Here is a 20418-nt window from a genome sequence, read left to right as displayed (position 1 = left end):
CCAGCTCTGAAGGGGAAAAGAGATGTTTTCTTTTTATTGAAAAAGACAGGATGAAAAGAGGATGACATCTCCAAATTTGAGGAACGCTTAAAGAAAGAGTTGCAGCACCCTGACCTTAACAAGTGAAAACCTGTTGACCTCGAATGAAGAGTGCATCTCTGAGTGGAAACCTTTTACGGGAAGAATGGAAAAGTCCAAACACAGCAGAGAGTCTCTCCGTTAAAGTGTTTACTGCTCGACTGCTTTAACTTTACGCCTTTTTGGAAATCAGGCTGTAATGAAATAGCTGCACTGTGAAAGAAATATTAAAAAGGCAGACCTACACTTGTCATTCACAATGCACTTTGAGCCCCATCGTTTAGCACAGAGGCGTACCGACAACTGCCACCTGGGTCTAAATATAAATTAGCAGTTATTCCAATGGAAGTTTAAAGGTTGACCTTGTAGGTGGAGGAGAAGACTGTTTACTCTGAGCAAAGGCACTGCTCTGAAGAACAGTGGACAGGTGGGTTATTGATGCCTGGCAGCAGACAATGTGAGCTCAAATGGCCCCCACCTCACCATAGCTGCATGGCAGACATAACTCATTTCATAGAGTGTTAATTTTGAAGGCAATTCCATTACACTGTTTGGCATTGTAGCGCATGCCAGCACTGCCTCACCCTGCTGCATTTCAATTTCACATTAGACCAATCACACAATTGGGCTTATTAAAGAGGTCTCCTCTGCACAAAATTGCCTTGGAACTAGAAAAGTTATTCACAGCATAAATACTATCTTTGACTTATCTGCTTTCTCTCTTGACTGACCCCCTCTTCCCTCCCTCCTTCTGATTCATTTCATCTTATCTTTCATTCTCCACTCATCATCCTGTTTCGTCTGCGCGGCTGCGTTCCCATTTCAGTTCTTTTCAGTGGCGGAATATTAAAATTAGATTTGATGAGAGGCGTTATCAGGCTGCTGGTCTTTGTCCACGTTCTCCTTTTCTGAAGGAGACCGCTGGCGCTCCCGGCCAAAGCGTGCGTATGTGTGTCCGGCCGTCTAGAAACTGTGCCCCCTCTCTGCGCGTGTCTTCATATCTTTGCTCTGATATTTTACCTCACATCCAAGCGCGTTTGCAAATGCTGCTCAGATAGTGATCTTCTCTGAGGCAAGAAGTTAAAGGAAGTGGAAAATAAATAAAAAGGGTGGAGAAAAACAACAAAACTTCAAGCACCAAATAAAAAAAGTGTTTTGCATTTTTACATCTTAGTTTTACTAAATTCATTCATAATTTATAAAAAAAAGAAAAGTCTTGTGACTACACATCAGTACCATAAAAAAAAAAAGATCAGAAAGAAGAATAAATCTTATAACATCACGACAAATATTTGTAGTACCTTCATTCTTACTTTTCATCTTAATTTACAGAACAAACTTAAAATAATTACAATGTAATCTTTCATAACTCAATTTGTAACAGGAATTGTGACACACATTTGTAAGTTAAAGGGCCTTTACCATGCAAAATCAACTTTTTTAACTTTTATGGTCGAATCAGAATTCTTCCCCTACCCCTTCAGCTTCTCCCTGCACCTCCAACTGCAGGGGCAGCTCCGCGCTAACATAGCTGATGGGTGACTACATGTATTGATCATTTCATTGACTGGGAGTAACGTCCGAATTCAAATATGCTATTTTTCCATAACTCTCCGTTTGGAGGGCGAAATTAAGGGATAGGCAGAAGCCTAAGGGATGGGGGAAGAATTCGGATTCGCCCCAAGTGTATTATAATGTTAATTCCTCACAAAAAACAACCCCAAAGCGGTATTTTTATTTGTTCATGCATTTCTGAGCATATCTCTAAAAACCTGAGCACCAGCCCCTCCCAATCCACGTAAACGAGCAGGTTCTCACGTTGTGATGAGGATAAGTGAGGAACAGCCCCTTCCATGAAGAGTCTGCGCTGCCAGCACCGACCCCCCAGGCTAAAACACACACCCACTTTCTAATGAAAATTTGTTTTGTTGTTGTTTACTCGGAACGGCTTAAGAATAGCATTATTTACTGTAAGTAAATATTCACTATTGAGAGGGTAATCTTTTTACTGATAATCCACATTAATTAGTTTTTGTAAATGTATCTTCTGCTTCTTTTGTTTGTGTTTTTCAAAAGCACCAATAGCAATCATTTTGTTTATTGGAAGCATATGTTCTCTTTTTGGTTGACCTTCTTTTAGTCATACATTTTCACAAATAATTCCAAGAATAAATGTAAAGCTAATAACATCTTTAACATTTAATTCTCCTCATATATTTTTAGAGATCTTCATTCAGTGCTTCTAGGACTTTCAACAATCTAATTCTTAGATTTTCAGTTGGATTTTTTTTTTCCTCATAGCTATATTCAAGTACTGTTGGACTTTGTAATAGAATTTTGTTTGGTTTAGTTATTAGTGGAAAGAAACCCAGGCTACTTATTAAATTCACAAAACCCCTTACTGTTCTAAATCAATATAGAAATTCCCACACATGAACTATATCTTTGCTTTGACTTTGGTCAAATAATTCTATTTTTTTGTCAGTAAATGTTACAACACATGACCCCGGTATTTCTGAAGGATGTTGTGCATAATCTTATCTTTCATGCCACACCAACATTTTAATTACAGCATTTCTCGGTCAATGCAAAAAGGAGGAGTGAGGTGGTGTTACTCAAGGGGGTAAAGATCTCCTTCCTTCCGACTTGCAGGAATCTTTTAACCTCTAAGCCTTTCATCAAGGTGAGAAGGCGGAGGGCCGGGTCTGAAAGCTTGAGGGTGCATGGAATATGCAATCTCTTAATGTAACACATGAAGCGTGATACAAAATGAGATAAACGCAGCCAAGATAAGAAAGAGGAGGAAGTCGTCAATAATGGTTGCAAGGTTTTAGGAGGAAGCAATGGAGCAGAGGAGGGAATTAGAGCAAGCAAAGCGTGACAAAGTGATCATCAAGTCGGTAGAGGGGTGGTGAAAGATCAGTTACAAAACAGCACACACTTTGAACTGTCTTTTCTTTTTTTCCCTCTCTATACCTACTTGTTCCCTCCGCTAAGCTTGTATCCATCACTGCAGGAAGAGCCGCATCACAAGCGGTCGTCTTGTTCCGGTCTCGTTCCCGCTCGCGGTCCCTCTCCTTCCCCGTGGACGAGGCGTCCCCAGCTCGCCTTTGCCTGTTCTTTTGGGTCTCCATGGCTTTGAGTTTGCGGGCGTGCTTGTGGCCCTTATAGTGAGCCTCTGCTTGGTTCTGCGAGGAAATGAGAGAAAACCCAGGTTAAAAGGACAAAGCAGGAGACAATTCAGAGCATTATCTGCAGGAAAGTCTGGAGTTCACGTGCAATAAATGCTAAAATACACGCCTGAATATTTGGTGTTGCACAGGCATCCAGAAGAGGGTCTGTTTCCTCCTGATAACAGCACTGGCGCACCGGGAGGCCAGAGGTATAATTGCATGTGTAATATGCAACAAGAGAGAGGATTCCATCTCTACAACTACTCTATTAATGAGCACTGTGAGAGTCTGCCTCTGCAAAACGCACAACCATTTGGCAATACATACTAATGTTACACACATCTGAGCACTGGGGAGCACACAAACACTGATTGAAGGCAAAACACATCCTGAGTGACTGCACTGCAGCCACAAACACACATATTTCCCTCTGGGCTAAACCATGGTTTACCTTTAGTTTCTCATCACCATCACAGTCCTGCTCAATCCCACAACAAAGGCCCTGATGTCAGAGCAAGCCAGGATATGCAAAAGTAAACAGAGAAATCAATAGAACAATCTCTCATTAAAAGCTTGAAATTGTTATTTGCTCATTTGAATTGAAATCCGTTGTTGTTGTTCTAAGGCGGAAATGATTACGTCTTTTAAACTGAAAGCAGGGGAACAGATGATGGATGGAAAATCATGTTTTGGTCTTGTAAGTGATAAAGTATGCTGCCGTTCCAAATAGGAAGCAGACTTTCCTTCAAAAATATAAATCATGTAAACTAACTTGAATAAAAAACAGACTGAATGTACAAAAAACCCATGAAACAAACAGCCGGAATCTGCCGTTTCTTGCGATTCAATTGCCTTGATCCCCATTGTCCCGATGAAAATTGTGTTTTTAGCTTTGTCTTGTGGCATTTTTCTCATGACGGAGGATATATATAAAGAAAATTAAGCTTAAAAATTGATTTCTGAGTATTTTTTATTGAAATCACTGTGAATAAAGAGCAGATGAAAAAAATACAGCTGGAAAAAGCTTGTGACGTGGAACAAGCTAAACTCCAAGCTCCAAGCTCCCTGCTGCGCTCCATTCAGATGAATCCTTGTGTAGTAAAATAGATCCACGTCTTTGTACGTCTACATGTATGTCTTTGTTTTCCCTTAGCTGAGCTGGCATCTGGTTTAAAACTGTAATCTTGCAAATCTTGCGCCAGGCTTTTTCTTTCACAGCTCTATTCTGATATATGAAAGACTTGGTGTTATAGAATACTGGCTGGGGACAAAGCGGATGGCACTTCCATGAACTAAAAGGGATATCATCCATCTCACTACCAAGTACGAGTCCCTGGTTTAACTTTTAACGCACGTTCAATGGCCACGTGTTTGTTATGTAGAGCCTAAAAACGGTCGTAAAAACTCGTGTAACGACGCATAAACGAAGCCTGGAACACACATTTACGCGCGTTTATATAGATTTTTTCACCGAGAGCAGTGTAAACATGGCCTAAGGATCCAGCCACCCAGAAAAAGAATAAGGGTTACAACAAACGTCATGAAAAAAAAATGACGTTTTTGTGCTTTAGATTTGTGCTTTAGCATGTTTCTTATTTAAGAGAAACAGAACTCTCCCTCATCAATCTGACTGAAACACCAGCTTTCTGAAGTGCTAACTACGTGCACTTAGTGACCCCGGTGGTTTGTTACAGCAGAGACCTCTTCATAATGTTGCTGTCAAAGCATCTGTAAAAACAACTCAGCGTGCTGCAGTGCAAAGGCTTCTCCGAACGGCCCGATTTAATCGTTTCAGACAGCGGACTCCTCATCTGTATTCACTCTATCCATGCTGAGTGTGGAGGCAGAGGCGCAAGGTTTAAAACAAGCCTGGGTTTCACCGCTGCAGCCACACAGTGACACTTGACACTTCAAAATGATTGATATATACAAATGTGGAAGAAGACAAACACATTTACTGAAAAGAAGACACTCATTCAATGTGGAGGCAACAAGGTTTTGGAAAAATATATGTAATATCATAAAAATTGAATTTCATGAGTTTACAAATGTGACTTTTTTTTTACATCTATTAATGCATTTATATTTAGCAAAGTAAGCATCCATGAAAAATTTTTTTTTGGTACTTTTTAAAGCGATTTTCTTAAAGTTTCATATTTTGCTGTCACTAGAAGCCAGTTTTTCCTTTATTTGCTTATGGAGAATTCCTCATACAGCTTTGACTTTGAATTTTTTTGCTGTGAATTCATTTTTGCTTCACATGCAAGGAGTCACGCATTCTGAAAGAAGTAGGCTGCATTGAATCAACAATAAGCCGGGATGTCCTCGCTTCCCAACTGTGTTCTAATTCAGGCCACAAAAGCTGTAATTGTTCACAATAAGACGCCCTCCTGAGGTCTCATAAAGCTTCTCGCTTTGCAGAATGCAAACATAACTTCTTGTAGTTGAAGTAACATTACAATCTGGTTGCGAGTCAATTTATTCCAGCTCGTGTATATGTTCAATCAGACTAGACGATGTGCTCTGTGCATGCTGCGAAGCTGCCATACTGGGTTTTGACCTGGAATTAACAAAAAAAGATAAAACAGAGGGAATGCACAAAGGACAACATGTATATCACCTTCAAAAGGAAACATGGGACTAATTTGCCACCAGCTATGTAACAAACTTTAAATGCACAATCTTTGATCAACAAAATATTTAATCTTTTACTTTTGTAAGAACAAAAAAAATCAGTTGCTGAGATTTACAGTTATTGCAGGAATTAAACATACATGCATGGTTGTAGTTTATCTCTCTTTTGCAACTTTGTTATTCCGTCTGTTGCAGAGCCGCCATTCAGTTCATGGGCGCAGCAAGGCAAGAGAAACGAGGAGATGGGGGCGAGGCAAAGGAAGTGCCACAGCTCCTCGTTTCAGGGAATCCAAAACTTGACAAAACATATTTACATGTTTTTTCCCCTAATGCAAACACAGTTACTTAATTGGATTTCTGCAAATAGATCACCATAAATGTTACAGAGTGTAACTTTAAATTACTTGGTGTCACTTTGTGACACCGATTATTGGAGCTAGGCTTTCTTCTTTCCCCCTTTAAAGCATTATGCATGAATCAAACTTTTTCTCCCCCCTCTCATATCTGAGAAGCTTTAATAAAAGTGCATGAAGGAGTTGGGAGGGTTCGTGCTCTCTAAGAGACAGCTAAAGCTGAAGTCAACATGACAGTCCTCTTTAAGTTGGTGTTTGCAGGCAGAGAATGGGATTTGCTTTCGTGTGCAAAGAGCACGTCTGCGTCTCCTCTCCCCCAGCTCCCAGTCTCCTGTGCTTCAGACCTTCTTTGAAGATGAAGTCCAAATAAAAGCGTGTTCCTTTGTGTGTGTGTTTAACTGCTCCCAGACTGAGGATTCCTTGAGGCTTTTTGAACTGTTATCCATTTGTTTCATATGAATATGCATGAAATGTCACAGGATCCTTGCCTGCGCCTTCCATAGGTTGCACGTCTGTGTGAGAAGAACGTGTGCGCTGCAGCAAAGCTGGGTCAAACAGAATGGGGGAGATGAGACTGTAGTCTCCTGCTGTGGTTGCTGATTGTTTCTGCATTTTGCAGATAAACGGAAGCTTTCCCTGCTGTCTAATTCCTCACACCACAACATCTCATGCTCACACACAGATTTCAGAGAAAGAAAGCTTTTATAGAGGATACAGTGAAATAAATAAAGGTTTTTACGTTTAATGAAAAAAAGTATTTTGTTATATTCCATTTCCAGCTCAAACAGAGAAAACCTTGCAAATGTGCCTCTTCCTTCTTCAGCTACATTTTTTAGATGACAAGATGGAGGTAATTGCAGGAAGAACATTTGAAAACATACAACCCAAAGTCTGCAGGAAAGCACTTTCATCTTGTTTATCACATAACCTGAAATGTGGACTTTTGTCGTAACCTTTCCACCTGAAATATTTCTTACCGTGGAGTTAAAACGGAGGTGGCAAATGTTACAGGAGATGATCTGTTTCTTCTTGAGGGGTTGAGGGACACCAAATGTGTGGTTGATCACCGCCTTCTGGACAGGGTCCATCTGAGAGACAAATGACCGACAGAAGCAGTGTGAGGCCTGAAACATAGCAACAGGAACTGGAGCAGCAAGTTTGCCTCAAGCGGGACGAAATTCACTTAAAACAAAAGTTAAAGACCCACTCCAATAAAAAATCATGGTTTTGATGTTTTTAACATGTTCTTGTGACATTTGTCTGATGACAAATGTAGCTGGGATGTAGGGGCTACAGTTGGCGGGCTGCAAGCTTCCTGCTTCTCTCTATTTCGATGCAGCCACTTGTAGACGAAAATCCTTGTACGTCTTCGTATTTCCTCATGTGAGCTGGCATCTGCCTCAAAACTGTATGGCTGGATAGCTCTTGATATTGCTCGCCATTTCTGTTGGTCCAGCAATGATGAAGATTGGTCCTACATGAATTTACATGCAAACAATGAGAAAAGTTGTGGTCTCTACGTGAAATTGTCACAGATGTATCACGAATGAACCAGCTTAAAACCTAAACCTAAAAAAGTTCAAATAAACCACGCAAATAAATCAACATAAAACATGAACCGTGTGTGATTATTGTGCTGTTTATATGCAATTTGTTAGTGCTTAGTCCGGCAAATACATATATTTAATATGATATGAATTGCAATAAATGGTAAACCTTAAATGTGCTAAAACATACTTATGGCAACTTGAATTATTTAATGAATTGAATAAATCCCTTTATGCATTTGACCAATCAGATGGAGCCCTTCACGTTGTTGACCAATCGGATGGAGCTTTTATGTTATATCTAGCCCTCCTAATTAGTCATTTGGAGAATAATTTAAAGTATTTTGCCTCTTATTTAAATTAAACTTTTGCAGTAAAATGGAAATGTTTTTGTTGTTTTTGCTATTTGTTCATTTATCGCAAGCTACATCGTCATCGCAATATTGATAACTAATATTGCATATCGCGAGTTTTCCTCATATCGTGCAGCTCTATTTGCAATGGTTGTGATATGGCGTTTCGGTTGGGGCTGTAAGGGGCTGTGCTAGCAGGAGAGAATGTAAACAGATGGATGATGTGAAATGGTGCCACTCAGAGACGAATTTCTAATGAGCAGCTGCTGCTCTGCAGAAACTACTTTATGTCGTATAGAACAACACAGGTTTGTGGATTTCGGCCAAAATGGCATAATTGTAATTAAAAGACCACTGGGAACGCTTTTACAATAGATCACAATGTGATCGGAGTGGATCTTTAAGTAAAATTGATCTGAAATAAGTCTGAAAGAAGTCTGGAGAACACAATTTAAAAAATTTTGCAACTCACAACTTGTTAACATGGTCAAACATGTCCTTGTTTCTTCATTTTGGAAACTGTCCCTTATTTAAATTTAAACCTATGTCAGAATCTAAGCTGCACATAAGGCTAAGCGTGTAACTTAGCAGCAGAGTTACATTCTGGGACACATTTAAGTGATCGTTTTACACCAGAAAGCTTTACACTAAGCAACTGGGTTGTCAAACATGGCCAAACACACTTTCCTCCCTCCCATGCCTTCCTCCACCTGTTCATCCCTCCATTGTTCTCACATTTAAGCCCATGGTCGGCTAGAATTGCTCGTTGATTACTGGAAATTGTCCTGAGAGATCAGTTTATTAAAGCTTATTAACAGTTGTTGTGAGACAAAGGTATTGTGCAACCATTTTTTTTTACCTTACTGCTTCTGATTTACAGAAATTTGAATGAAGAAACATTCAGAGAAGTGTTTTTGAGCTTAATTTTCTTTAAATATGTCCTCCATCAATGGAACATGTTAAAAACACCAATCGGAGTGGGTCTTTTAAAGAAAAAGGTGCAACTGCATGCATGAAGAAAATACGTTTTGTTTTCTGAAAACACATCCATTATGTCTGCCACATAAGTTAGCATTCAAAGAGAAAGACAAAACACAGGGTGATAACTACAGAGGCGTAAAAAAAAAAAGCACATTCATTTACTAGAAAACACTTAGCTGGAATAGTGTGATCACATGTATTCACAAATGAAGAAAGTGTGAGTCTCAATGTACCATGTTTTGAAACAAGGGTGACGAGCAGTAATAGGCAGCAGCGGTGGACTGTAAAAAGCTGTATGAAGTCATGACCCGGTTTTTAGGAAGTAAGTGAACCCCCACTCCCTTCACGTGTGAGGGCAACACAGCAGCCAAAGTGAAGGCTTCCCCTTTTGTTATAGAGTAGACTTTTACTGAACTACTGCTGCTCCGCAAAAACTATTTTCTAAGAAACAAGACAGTTTTTTTAGTTTTGGCTAAAAGATTGCATAATCATAATAAAAAAGACCACTGGGAACACTTTTACTTAAGACATTTTGTTTTAATATTATTACATTTCTGAGCTGTTAAATGATGTTATTAAATGTTATATTTGGCACATTATAATTGCAGTGAGATTTCTTTCATAAAAAAAGAATGCATGGATTAGAAGTTAAATCAAAATGATTTTCAATTTGTTTTTAAGACCCAAAAAATAATGAACAAAGAATGAAGAACAACAAAAAGCTTTCATGCTGTTTATTTAAGGTAATAGAATATAATCTGAGTACTATCATCATTGAAACATTAGTTTTTTGCACCACCTTAGAACTTGCTTCCTTCATTAAAACTTGTTAAATGTACATTGTTTTAGTTTTTATCATTTATGCTGATTTATGCTTGTGTGGTGATGACAGTCTGCTCCTGTTGTTTTTTTTTTAATCACTGGTCCTTTCAGAAACATGTAATACAGCTTAAATTGTCAGTGAAAAGCCTCCAATCTCAAGACACAGACTGCAAAGAGTCGAATGAAAGCTGAGGACTTTCTAATTAGATCTGCACTCCGTGACAGCTGATTCCACTACTGCGCCCTTCATCGCGGGATCACGTTGAACAATCAGGGCGGGTGCTGTCGTTGGCGGGCAGAGGGTCAGATCCCGTCCATTCCTGCACTCACATGGGACAGAGATGTGAGGCCGGCTGCGGAGGGTGCTGCTCTGAAATTGAATGAGACCGCCATGCTCACTGGGCCCAACCTGGTGACACTGCTGACAACTTCAGTTGCCCAGAGATTAGGGCCTGCGGGTGTATTTATGGCAGCCAGAATGACACACTGCTACAGATTTCTACACATCTATGCTCAGGGCAGCTGGCTCCCTTCGGCAAGAACGGAGTCTGTTCACAACAGATTCCTGTGGGCCAGGTGTGACAGGCACTATAGACACATCTGACAATGGTACCTCCACGCTGGAGGCATGCGTCTCCCTCAACGCCGTCTATCTTTATTGTTCTATTTTGGACCCTTGTGTGACTCAGGCCTCCACCGGGGAGCAGCACTTCTTTTCAGGTTGACCACGGAAACCTAACTCTTCCTGTCCTGCTTCACTTTGCCCACCTCAGCAAGGCAGACTGCACACAGTTATTTGTTTTTGAAGCAAAAGAATGTGGTCATTGTGTGTCTGCAGCCATCCTGAACCAACCATAAATGGGTCTTTTGTCCACCAAGTCCTTCACTGTCGCCCCTTCATCCAAGTGCAGACAGAACTTATCCTGACAGGGGCTGACTGCATGATGGGGTTCCAGGAGGAGGGGGGCAAAGAAAGAGACAGCTATCAAGTCAGAGATGAGCTAAGGTGGACGTAAAAAGGGTTCCAAGAGGAAATGGAGGATATTTAGGGGCATTCATCTGTCTCCCTGCACATGTACGGCACAATATGTGCTTTATAGGGACTAACAGCACCTGAGGATGCAAAATGAATAGTTTTTGTGATTAATTCCACATCTCTACTGTCAGGCTGTGTTATGAAGGGAAATCAGCTCCTTTTGGAGCTGAAGCGACTCTGATTTTTTGTTATTTCCTCACCTATCATAATTTCTACACTGTAAAACACAAAATCTCACCAAGTTTTTTTTTAAGATTGAAATATAAATTTCTTATTGCATTTAATAAAAAAAAAACTAGCTCATAGTGAGTCATTTGTGCTAGAAAAATTACATTTTAAGCAACATCACTAATGAAACAATTAAAAAAAAGTTATTTTCCATAATATTTCTCAGCAGTAGTTTTCATAGTTAAAAACAGACTGACTTAATTTAGGAGAACTGGAAAAATTCCTTTGACTGATAATTTTTAAGACAAGTTGATCTTAAAGTGTGTAATTCTAGTTTTACTTTAAGATTCTTATGTCTAGAAATATGGATAATCAGACTGTCATAGGACGTAAAATAGGATTTAGTTTTGGAAAAAGTGAAAAACCACTTATATACTTGGACAATGCATGCTTATTTTAAGAAATATTTTCAATTAGTAGAACAAAAGACCTAAATATGAGTGTTTCGAGATAATTTCAATATGTAATTTTGCCTTGAAGAGGCAGGTCATCACAACTTATTTTAAGAAATCCTACCAAGACAATTTCTAATGGCAGAATTCTTTCATCTAGAACAATGGAAAAACATCTTACTTTCTATATTTTTTCACTTCTTATAAGCATTTTTATCCATTCTGGTTCTGCTAGATTGTAGGTTCTGTATCCTCTTTTCCTTCATCCAGCATCCACTGCATGGGTTTTCTGCAATGGCAGCTACTAATGTGACTCCTGTGGTGTGTCTAAAAGGGAGGGAGAATGTTCAAAAATAGACAGGAGCAGCAGCCACACACTGAATTCTGACATATACTCTGGCTTGAGTATATAAATAACAATATTCCAAAAGCAAAAATAGATAAAACTCTGACCAAAGACCTGCAGCAGTGTTTGCACCACTAATATAAATATATGGTGGGGGTACGTGGAGAGCAAGTGTTTTCTGCTCTGTCTTTGATGCTCGCACACTCAGTCCTCCACAAGACAGTGTGGTGGGTGGCAGAACAAATGAGAATGCGGAACTTCTCAGGTTGGCGACCCCAAACAAGCACATCACACGGCAAACGTTTATGTCTCATCCACCCCCTCACACATGTCCTCCACTGGTGAGCCAGATGTCTGTATCCTCCCTCCTTCTTTTTCCTAACCGTCTCATCCAACAATGTTTTGCTTAGTCGGAAAGGTGTAAAAAAAATACTGGAAACACAGATCTGACTAACCCTAATACCCTCAAAAATGACTTAAGTGTTTGAAATGACAGGAAAATTCCTTTTAAAGGTACAAAGCACCCACAATGTTGATCCGCTTGTTTGAGTGGCTCTCAACTAGTCCTAAAAAGTGGGTATTAAAGTCAAACTGTTAATCTATGGAAAAAAATACTTAAATACATTAAAAGGTTCTCAAATAAAAACACAATTTACAAAAAACTTGAGTTCCCTGGGAGTTTTTCTCTGTTAATTGGAAAGCCACATACTTTTCCTGTATGAAGAATTCACAGAAAAACGGCTCCAGAGGATTTTGATGTCCATTTTCATCCTGAAGGTCGGCTTTATTCTTAACGGAAGCTGAAAGATGCTCACTTACTTGCAGCCAAGATGAGATTTTCACCGTTAAAAACACAACAGAAGTGTGGTCCTCTACTGCAATACATGGGAAAATTAAAAGCCCAGAATGAGAACACTGTGTTTTAGGTGCCAGAATTGGATTTAATTCAGTTCCACTTGTCAGAGCTTCACTGTCTGAATGTGAGCAGTTCAAATGTTCCAAGTGTGGATCAAAAAGACAGATCCACCTGGACTCTGACTAAAGAGTTTCTTCCATCATCATCCAAATTTGAAAAATCCAGACTCCCCAGCTAGTGTTGGTTTAAATTAATTGATCATAAAGACTTATCCACACAAACATGGAGTGTAAAACTGGGATCAAAGTAAAACAGAAGTGCATATTCTTTCACACACACGGACAACAATGGATGTGAAGCTCCCGAAAAAAAGAGCAAAGACAGAATTTGAATTGCAGGCACAGAGCTGAGGCCAGTTAAGGGCAAAGTGTTTGTTTCTGATGCTTGAAACAAAATTATGTGTTTGTTTTTGAGCACATGAGAACACTGAGGAATTTCTCTAATCCCTGATTCTGAGTGACAGCTCTTTCCAGCTACATATGACTCGCTTCAGTCTCAAATTCAGTAAATCTGCACTTTTATAAAGTTCCTTGAATGTAAAAAGCAGAAATCAAATCCCCAATTTACAAATTCCAGTTGGATTTCCTATATTTTCAGACCTTGAAAGAAAAAGGGTTTTAAATAGTTGAAACTAACCTAATAATTTCTATGATATAGAGCTTACCGTGTTGAAGTTGGGGAAGAGGCTAAGGGGGGAGGTTCCATTGAGCCTGAAGGGCAGGAGGTGTTTGAGGTCGAGCTGAGGCTGAACTGGTCGTCCCGGGACAGGGAGAGAGGCAAGAAGAGGGCTGCCCTGGGCTGATGTACCTGCAGAGGAAAAAATGAAGCAGATTTTAGAAGAACAGATGCTCACAGGTGAGGGACGGGCAAACCCCTGGGGATAAAAAAAAGTTTCCAGTTTTAACCTTAAAGACCCACTCTGATAAAAAAAATGTGTTTTTGGTGTTTTTAACATGTTCTTGTGGCATTTTTTCATAATGAAAGACATACGAAGAAAATTGAGCTATTTCTTGTTCAAATAATTGTAAATCAGGAGGAAACACAAAACTTTTGTTGGAAAAAGCTTGTAGGCGGGACATAAAAGCTTTTATGGCAAGTTACAAGCTCCCTGCTCCACTTCATTTCAATGCATCTATTTGAAGACAACTACATCCTTGAACGTCTTAGTTTTTTCTCGTCTGAGCTGGCATCTGATTTGAAACTTTATGGCTGAATAGCTCCAATATTGCTCACCATTTTTGTTGCACCGATTATGTTAGGTTGGGCTTGTGAGGGGCTGTAAGCGATAGGAGCGTGTGTAAACAGATGGTTAATGGGACGAGGCGGGATTACTCTGTACCAACAGTTCCGTCCACAACACAGAGGCAACTTTCTAATGAACCACTGCCACTCTGCAGAATACTAGAAAAGGACACAGGTTCTTAGATTTTGGCTAAAAACTGTATAATCATAAAAAAGCTGGGAACACTTTCACAACAATCAAAAGATGATTGGAGTGGGACCTTTAAAAGGAAATAAAAGCATGGAACAAGCTTTACCCTTCTAATGCCCCATTTATACTTCATAGAGATCAGCCATCGCATCAATCGTATCGTGTCCCCAATATCTAAAACCTTTTTGTGTTTAGAATCCAGTAATAGCAGTCTTGTTTTTGTCTCCTGGGACGTGGAACCAGCAATTTTCTGGATCGAGTTTGCTCCGCCATTGCGTCTTCCAATCACTCAAAACAAATATACGTTAAATGGCACATCAGCACGCAATTTTACTAGTCGGGTAAAATTCCAATTGCGGGTGATGTCATCAGCTTGTGTCACGTCTCGCAGCGATTGGGGCGATTCCCTTCCGATGGCCTTGCTACCCATGCGACCTGAGCAATCACAAATTGCTATAAAGTAATAAACCGGACATCTTTTCCTTGTAGCTTTCCACAGCTGAGATGTAAACTCACAGCTGCAATTGTTTACTAAAGCTGGATTCATTCCAACAGCCAAAACCATAGAATGCAGGAAAGTAGAATCTAAACTGAAAAGGTAAACAATACTCCAAAACAGTTTTTAAATATATGCATGCATCCATTTTGCAAAGAAACACTTTTTATCACATGTGTTTGGCTTGAAGCTAAATACATTATTATCTAACGACACAAACCAGTAATGCATATTTATGCAAACAAAATGAAATGTCTTGACCGACGGGTCAGAGGATCATCTTCTTAACAACACATCTACCTCACGTTTGCACAGACACACATAAACACCATTAATCACTGATTCATTGGGCGGGGAAAAGGTGGCCGCATAAAGGGGAAGATGGGAGATATCGGATTTCAAATGGACCAGGAATGAAGAGATTTCTAATTTTCCGCCTGGCTGCATTTCAGTGGGGCCGGTGGGCCCAGTGGTGCGAAGGCACTTATTCTCGCACCAAGATCAATCATCGGTGTCAGCTGCGGGTCAACGTGGCCGCCCTAAAGTGCACTTATCATTTGGGCTCCTGCGCACCAAACAAAAGACCTCTACGTTGGGTGACAACAATCGCAGCAGAAAAAAAAGCAATCACTGACCTCAAAAACACAAGCTCCAAAAAAATATCCAGGCTTGGTTAAGGTAGACAGAAGTCATTCTATGTTAAACCATTAAAATACTCCTGGATGTTAAAAAAAATAAATAAAATAAATAAATATAAAAAAATGTTAACTAGAGGTATTTTTTGCAGATTAAAAAAAAAACATTCAATGCATCTTTGAACCTTTAAATTTCTACGTTATAATTTAAAAAATAATCAGAATCATCATGCTCACATGTAAAAATTTCATACAGAGCCACCATTTCTAAAAAAAGATTGTCTAACATTAGAACAATATTTAATTTTCTCTCATTTTCCCTTTCAAAATTACAAGAAAATACCCTACAGCAAAAGCTTAGAAAGCCAACTAAGTCTTTGTTAAATAACAGCCTCACTGGGAAATTTAACAAAGCTTTAAGGCACTCATTGTAACAGCTAAATGTTTTTGTTGTTTTTCTTGTTCTTCCACCAAAGTACATTTTTTTCTTTCTTTTTTTGATGCATTTCTCCAAAGAATTCAGTAAATTTTATATAATACTAAACTCAGTGTTCTGGGAGTCATTATGGATTTTTCAGTGTTCTAGATCATTGCTTTTCAACAGCGGTCCTCCTCAGACCTTTATTGAAAACTCCAAAACTGGGTTTTAAAAATCACTTTTCGCCTTTAACTTTTGGAAATAGGGTTAAACTTTGACTCTGATTCCACTGTAATGACTGAAATTCCAGATTTTCATATATATATTTTTAGTTGGGTTACAAAAAGAGGTTGTGCCTCATCTTTAGACAGATTTCCTATAAGTGCAGCAGGATGAAGTACAAAGATAATCCCCTGGAGTTCACCCCGAAAGTTACAAAGCCATCAGCAGCAATAAAATCGCTGAAGCTGTCAAAACGAAGCAACACAGATGCTTTGCAAAATTTGATATTATTTCTTGTTAGCTGACACGGCGCAGTGGTGCCATGTTTTTAGAATCCTGTCAGGATTCTGATGATACCAACGCATGGTTTCGTCTAATGTTCAGAATGGAGTAAAAACTGGAGAATCTTTCAGAAGCCGGTGCTAAGACATCTCCAGCTTGGCAGAATTTCCAGTCATGATGCAAGTTGTTTGTGTATCTGTGTTTGTGTGTGGGGTTGAGACACTGAAGCTCCGAGCATATGCTCCTCTGCGTCGGGATCAGGCCTTCCTTTGCCATGTGTGGGCTCTCCTCTGCCTGTCTGACACCCAGAACCAGGCAGCTCAGCATGGAAGCAGCCTACAGACACGTGGGCAGCAGCCGGCGGGGGATCGCTCCCGCACACAACGCACACTTCCACACAAAACGCTAGGAGAAGCCGAATCTTCTCTTGGCAGGGCTATCACAGGAAAAAGATGGGCTTGCAGAGAGGACGGTTATCAGCTGATAGTGCTTTCCCACCTCTCTGCGAGTCCCTAGGCAGCTTATTAAATCAGGAGCTGGCTGTTTGCCTCTTTGGATGATAACACCGCCACGGAGGCACAGCCGGAATCCAGGCATGTACGACAGCGAGCGTGCAAGTGAGCGTGCTCAGCCCGCATGAACAAGGCGAGCATCGCGCGCAAGGCACACAAGCACCGCTGCCTACGCCTTTCTGAAAACAAATAGCTCCAGGGGCGAGAAGGAAGTCAATAACACACTGTCACACACACACACAAAGGCAAATAAGGTATCACTTCACACTTGGCATATATTGAGGATGATTCTGGGAAGAGTTTTCTTAAAGTGAGCTGAAGTGCATTTCTGTGCGCATGAAAAGAAAGTGGATTTAAGTATCTTGCATTCATGTTGGAGTTTGCACGTGTCTCATGCCCATATGCTCATTTTTTCCAGAGTTATGTCTGCATCAAGGCTCAGATTTGTCCACGCCTCAGTTGTGGCCTGACGTCCAGACAGCCACTGGCAGCGGGGGCCTGAAAAAAAACATCCAGCCTCTTTCTCCTTCTCCATGTTGACTTTGCTAACGGATGGATCTGCCGGTCCTTCCCCGGGCTGGCCTCCTCCTCCTTCTCTCATCCCAGCAAAGCATTCGTCCCCCTCATGACTCACTGAGCTTGGTTACCCAACAGCAACCGCCACATTGCATCTTCTCAGATGAGAGTATGTGATGTGCCTGAGCTCAAACACTTGATTTCTGCAAATAATAAATGCCAGTGCGCTCAACCCCCTACATCCCAAGAATCAACACTGAAGCTCTTTTTCTGCCACTCTCCCAGTGACTTCTGCCAAAAGCCATTCATCTTTCACCATGAAACCCCATGCCATCTCCCTGCCCTGCATATTTCTGCAGCACAGTGGCACCCATGGGAGAAAAGGAGCGGCTTGGGAAGGAGGGAAAACTGCTATTTGTGACCCAGTGTAAGTATGCAGGGCATTTGCTGGCACCGCAGGATTTTAGAATTTGGCAACAGCCTCCTCAAATCCTTGTCTTTCTAATAGAAAAGAGTTTTGCTCAAGAAAAAAAATTCTCAAAAAGGTGCCAGACCACACAAGCCTCTGTCAGTGTGACTGAATAAATACTACAATGCCGTTTTCTTTGCTTAACTGCAGCTTGCAGACACCAGTAAGGATGCCATTTAACCGTCTGTTTAAAGACAAAACATAAAAAGCACCACCTTTTTATTTGGAAGTCCTTTAAAAAACAAAAGAAGAATTTTTTTAAAGACAAAACAGGAACTATTTTTTGCAGCTACTCATAAAGGTGCTTGAATTTACAAGTACTACATTTTTTTATTACATTTTATTGAAATTAATCCCTTAGTTGCTATAAGACCACATTTTCAAATCCTTTGTGTTTTCATGTTTTTGGTTCAGTTTTCCCATCTAGCAATACTTTCTCAGTAATATTAATTCTATTTTCTACTGGCACATCTGAAAATCATCTGTGTACATCTCTTTATCCCAACCGTGAAAGCCATTGCGTGTTCCTATTTTTAATTCCGCGTCTTTCCATGCTTTCTTTGGATTCCTGCTGAATTGTCGCCATCAAGCATCAAATTCGTGATGCTTTTCTCTTCCCACCTGCTGAGTATCCATTTTGATGCTCGTAATCAGGCTTTCGATCCGTTAATCCAGCTGTGATAATGACTATCCAAGCATCTAAACCTAAATGTGCAGGGCAAAAATTTGCAGGCTAAGTTGTTGACAGGAGCCATAATTCAGGCTAAACTTGATCATAATTGCCGTGCACCGTGTGGGTGAAGCTGTTTGCCAGGTGCACATATCTGGTCTTGACATGAACCCTACAGCTGATTCCTGCAGTGTTGCTTATTTTAAAACTGAGGTGTGAAATAACTGGCCATTATACTTAGTTACAGATTCAACTGCATCCAGATTTTTTTTCCCTTCCTTCTTCTTTTTTACCGGAGTTAAAACTAAATTAGGAAGAAGCTTTAAATAATCCTTCATTTAAATGGAGACATTATCTCATCCTAATCCATTCAGGATTATTTCCAGCCAAAAAGGTCTTATAAATAAATATAGTTTTTGTTTTAATCTGGTTTAATTAGATTTTTTTTTTAATTCTGCAGAACCCAAAAACAATTGTTTTTTCAATTTATTCAACAAATTTTCAGCTCTGTTCAACGACGACCAAAAATGAAAAATTTAGAATAAAAAACAGTAAAAACGACATTAAAAATTAAAAAAGTTAAAATAAGCATTCAAATTTGTCAACATGGGTTCCTCTGGGTTCAGTTTCCTTGCAATCTAGAAGCAAAATTTTCTAAGAATATGGTCAATTTTCACTCTAACCCTTACTAATCCTTTTGTTTCTCCTACTTTTTTTTGTTTTACATTTATTTGACATTTTTGAGTTTGCCTTCTTACTTGTACAATGTTAAAAAAAACAATACACCAAAATCAAAGCCATCCTTCATTAGAAAATTCATCAGATTCCTGAATTTTCTTTTAAAACCTCTATATTGTTTACTTGAACAAAAATAGCTTATGTGTTCGTTTCTATTGTTGGAATATAAAATGTAATTGTTTAAAGCTCCACATCTTTTCAGTCTAAATCAGTAGCTCTGTGAAAACTGTCTGTTTCAACCAAACAAAACTCAATTTAGAATGGAAACTTGACAAATAAATCGACCAGTCTCAGATTTAATTGTGAGCTTGCAAAACGTTCCAGGCAGCGGTCTCCATCCTCGGTACTGAAGTGTGTAATGTCTGTGTCTGCTACTGTGTGTATACACGCACAGCAGGCAGGTTTACTGGAGTATATGCTATTAAAATGTGTAAAAAATATTGGATCAGAGTGGGCGCCCACTTTGCTTTGAGCCAAACGGAGATCTAAAAAACTCACATCTGCAAGGATGTTTCAAACAAGGATAGTTGAGCTAAAGTCTAATAATCTTTTGAAGAACTTTTCAGAAGAATTTGTTTTAATCTCAGCATGGTCACTTTGTCTCTGTGACACTGTTTCAACACAGTCTTTTTAAAAAAAATCTCCCATGTAGCTTTGCTCTCTTTTCCCCTCTTTTTCCAAGGATTGCCAAAGCTGGCAGGCTGCTCCATGTGGCCTGATTATATGCAAGGCTAAGCACAGTTTGACCCATCACTGAAAATGGAGCACTGTCAGAGAGGCAGATGACTTTAGGACTTTTTCTTTCCTTTTTTATGTAACTTTAGATTCAAAGTCAGAAAGCAAAACAGTGGAGGTGAAACACCTGCTGCCCTTAAAGCCTCACCTGTACTCTGCTGCATTTTGGCCCTGAAAGTCCATTATTTTACGTTAAAACAAATTCTAAACAAGACCTTATCATCTGCATGGAAATAAGAGCACGTTCAGGACAAATCCTCAGATTTCCTATCTGTAATTGATTAATTGAGGAAAAAGGATCAACTGAAATTTTTGTGTTTTTGTGTTTTTAACATCTCCCTGTGGCATTTTCCTGATGATGGAAAACATTTATAAATAAAAATTAAGCTTAAAAATTGCATTTCTGAATATCTCTTTATTCAAATCCTTGTGAA

General features: G+C 39.6%; 1 protein-coding gene across 3 annotated transcripts in view; it reads right to left on the bottom strand.

Annotated features, from left to right (window-relative positions):
- znf385c (zinc finger protein 385C) overlaps positions 1–20418 on the bottom strand; it is a 123726-nt gene that overhangs the window by 10906 nt on the left and 92402 nt on the right. For all 3 annotated transcript variants that reach the window (XM_011477944.4, XM_011477945.3, XM_011477946.4), the window contains 3 exons: positions 13524–13666; positions 7216–7326; positions 3059–3266 (listed from right to left, as the gene is read on the bottom strand). In XM_011477944.4, the coding sequence (XP_011476246.1) occupies positions 3059–3266; positions 7216–7326; positions 13524–13666 (462 nt within the window). The remainder of the gene's footprint in view (positions 1–3058; positions 3267–7215; positions 7327–13523; positions 13667–20418) is intronic.

This window comes from Oryzias latipes, chromosome 8, assembly GCF_053564925.1.
Source record: "Oryzias latipes strain Hd-rR chromosome 8, Olatipes_Hd-rR_3.1".
In the NCBI taxonomy this organism is placed as follows: domain Eukaryota; kingdom Metazoa; phylum Chordata; class Actinopteri; order Beloniformes; family Adrianichthyidae; genus Oryzias; species Oryzias latipes.
This window is presented reverse-complemented; position numbering and strand designations above follow the sequence as displayed.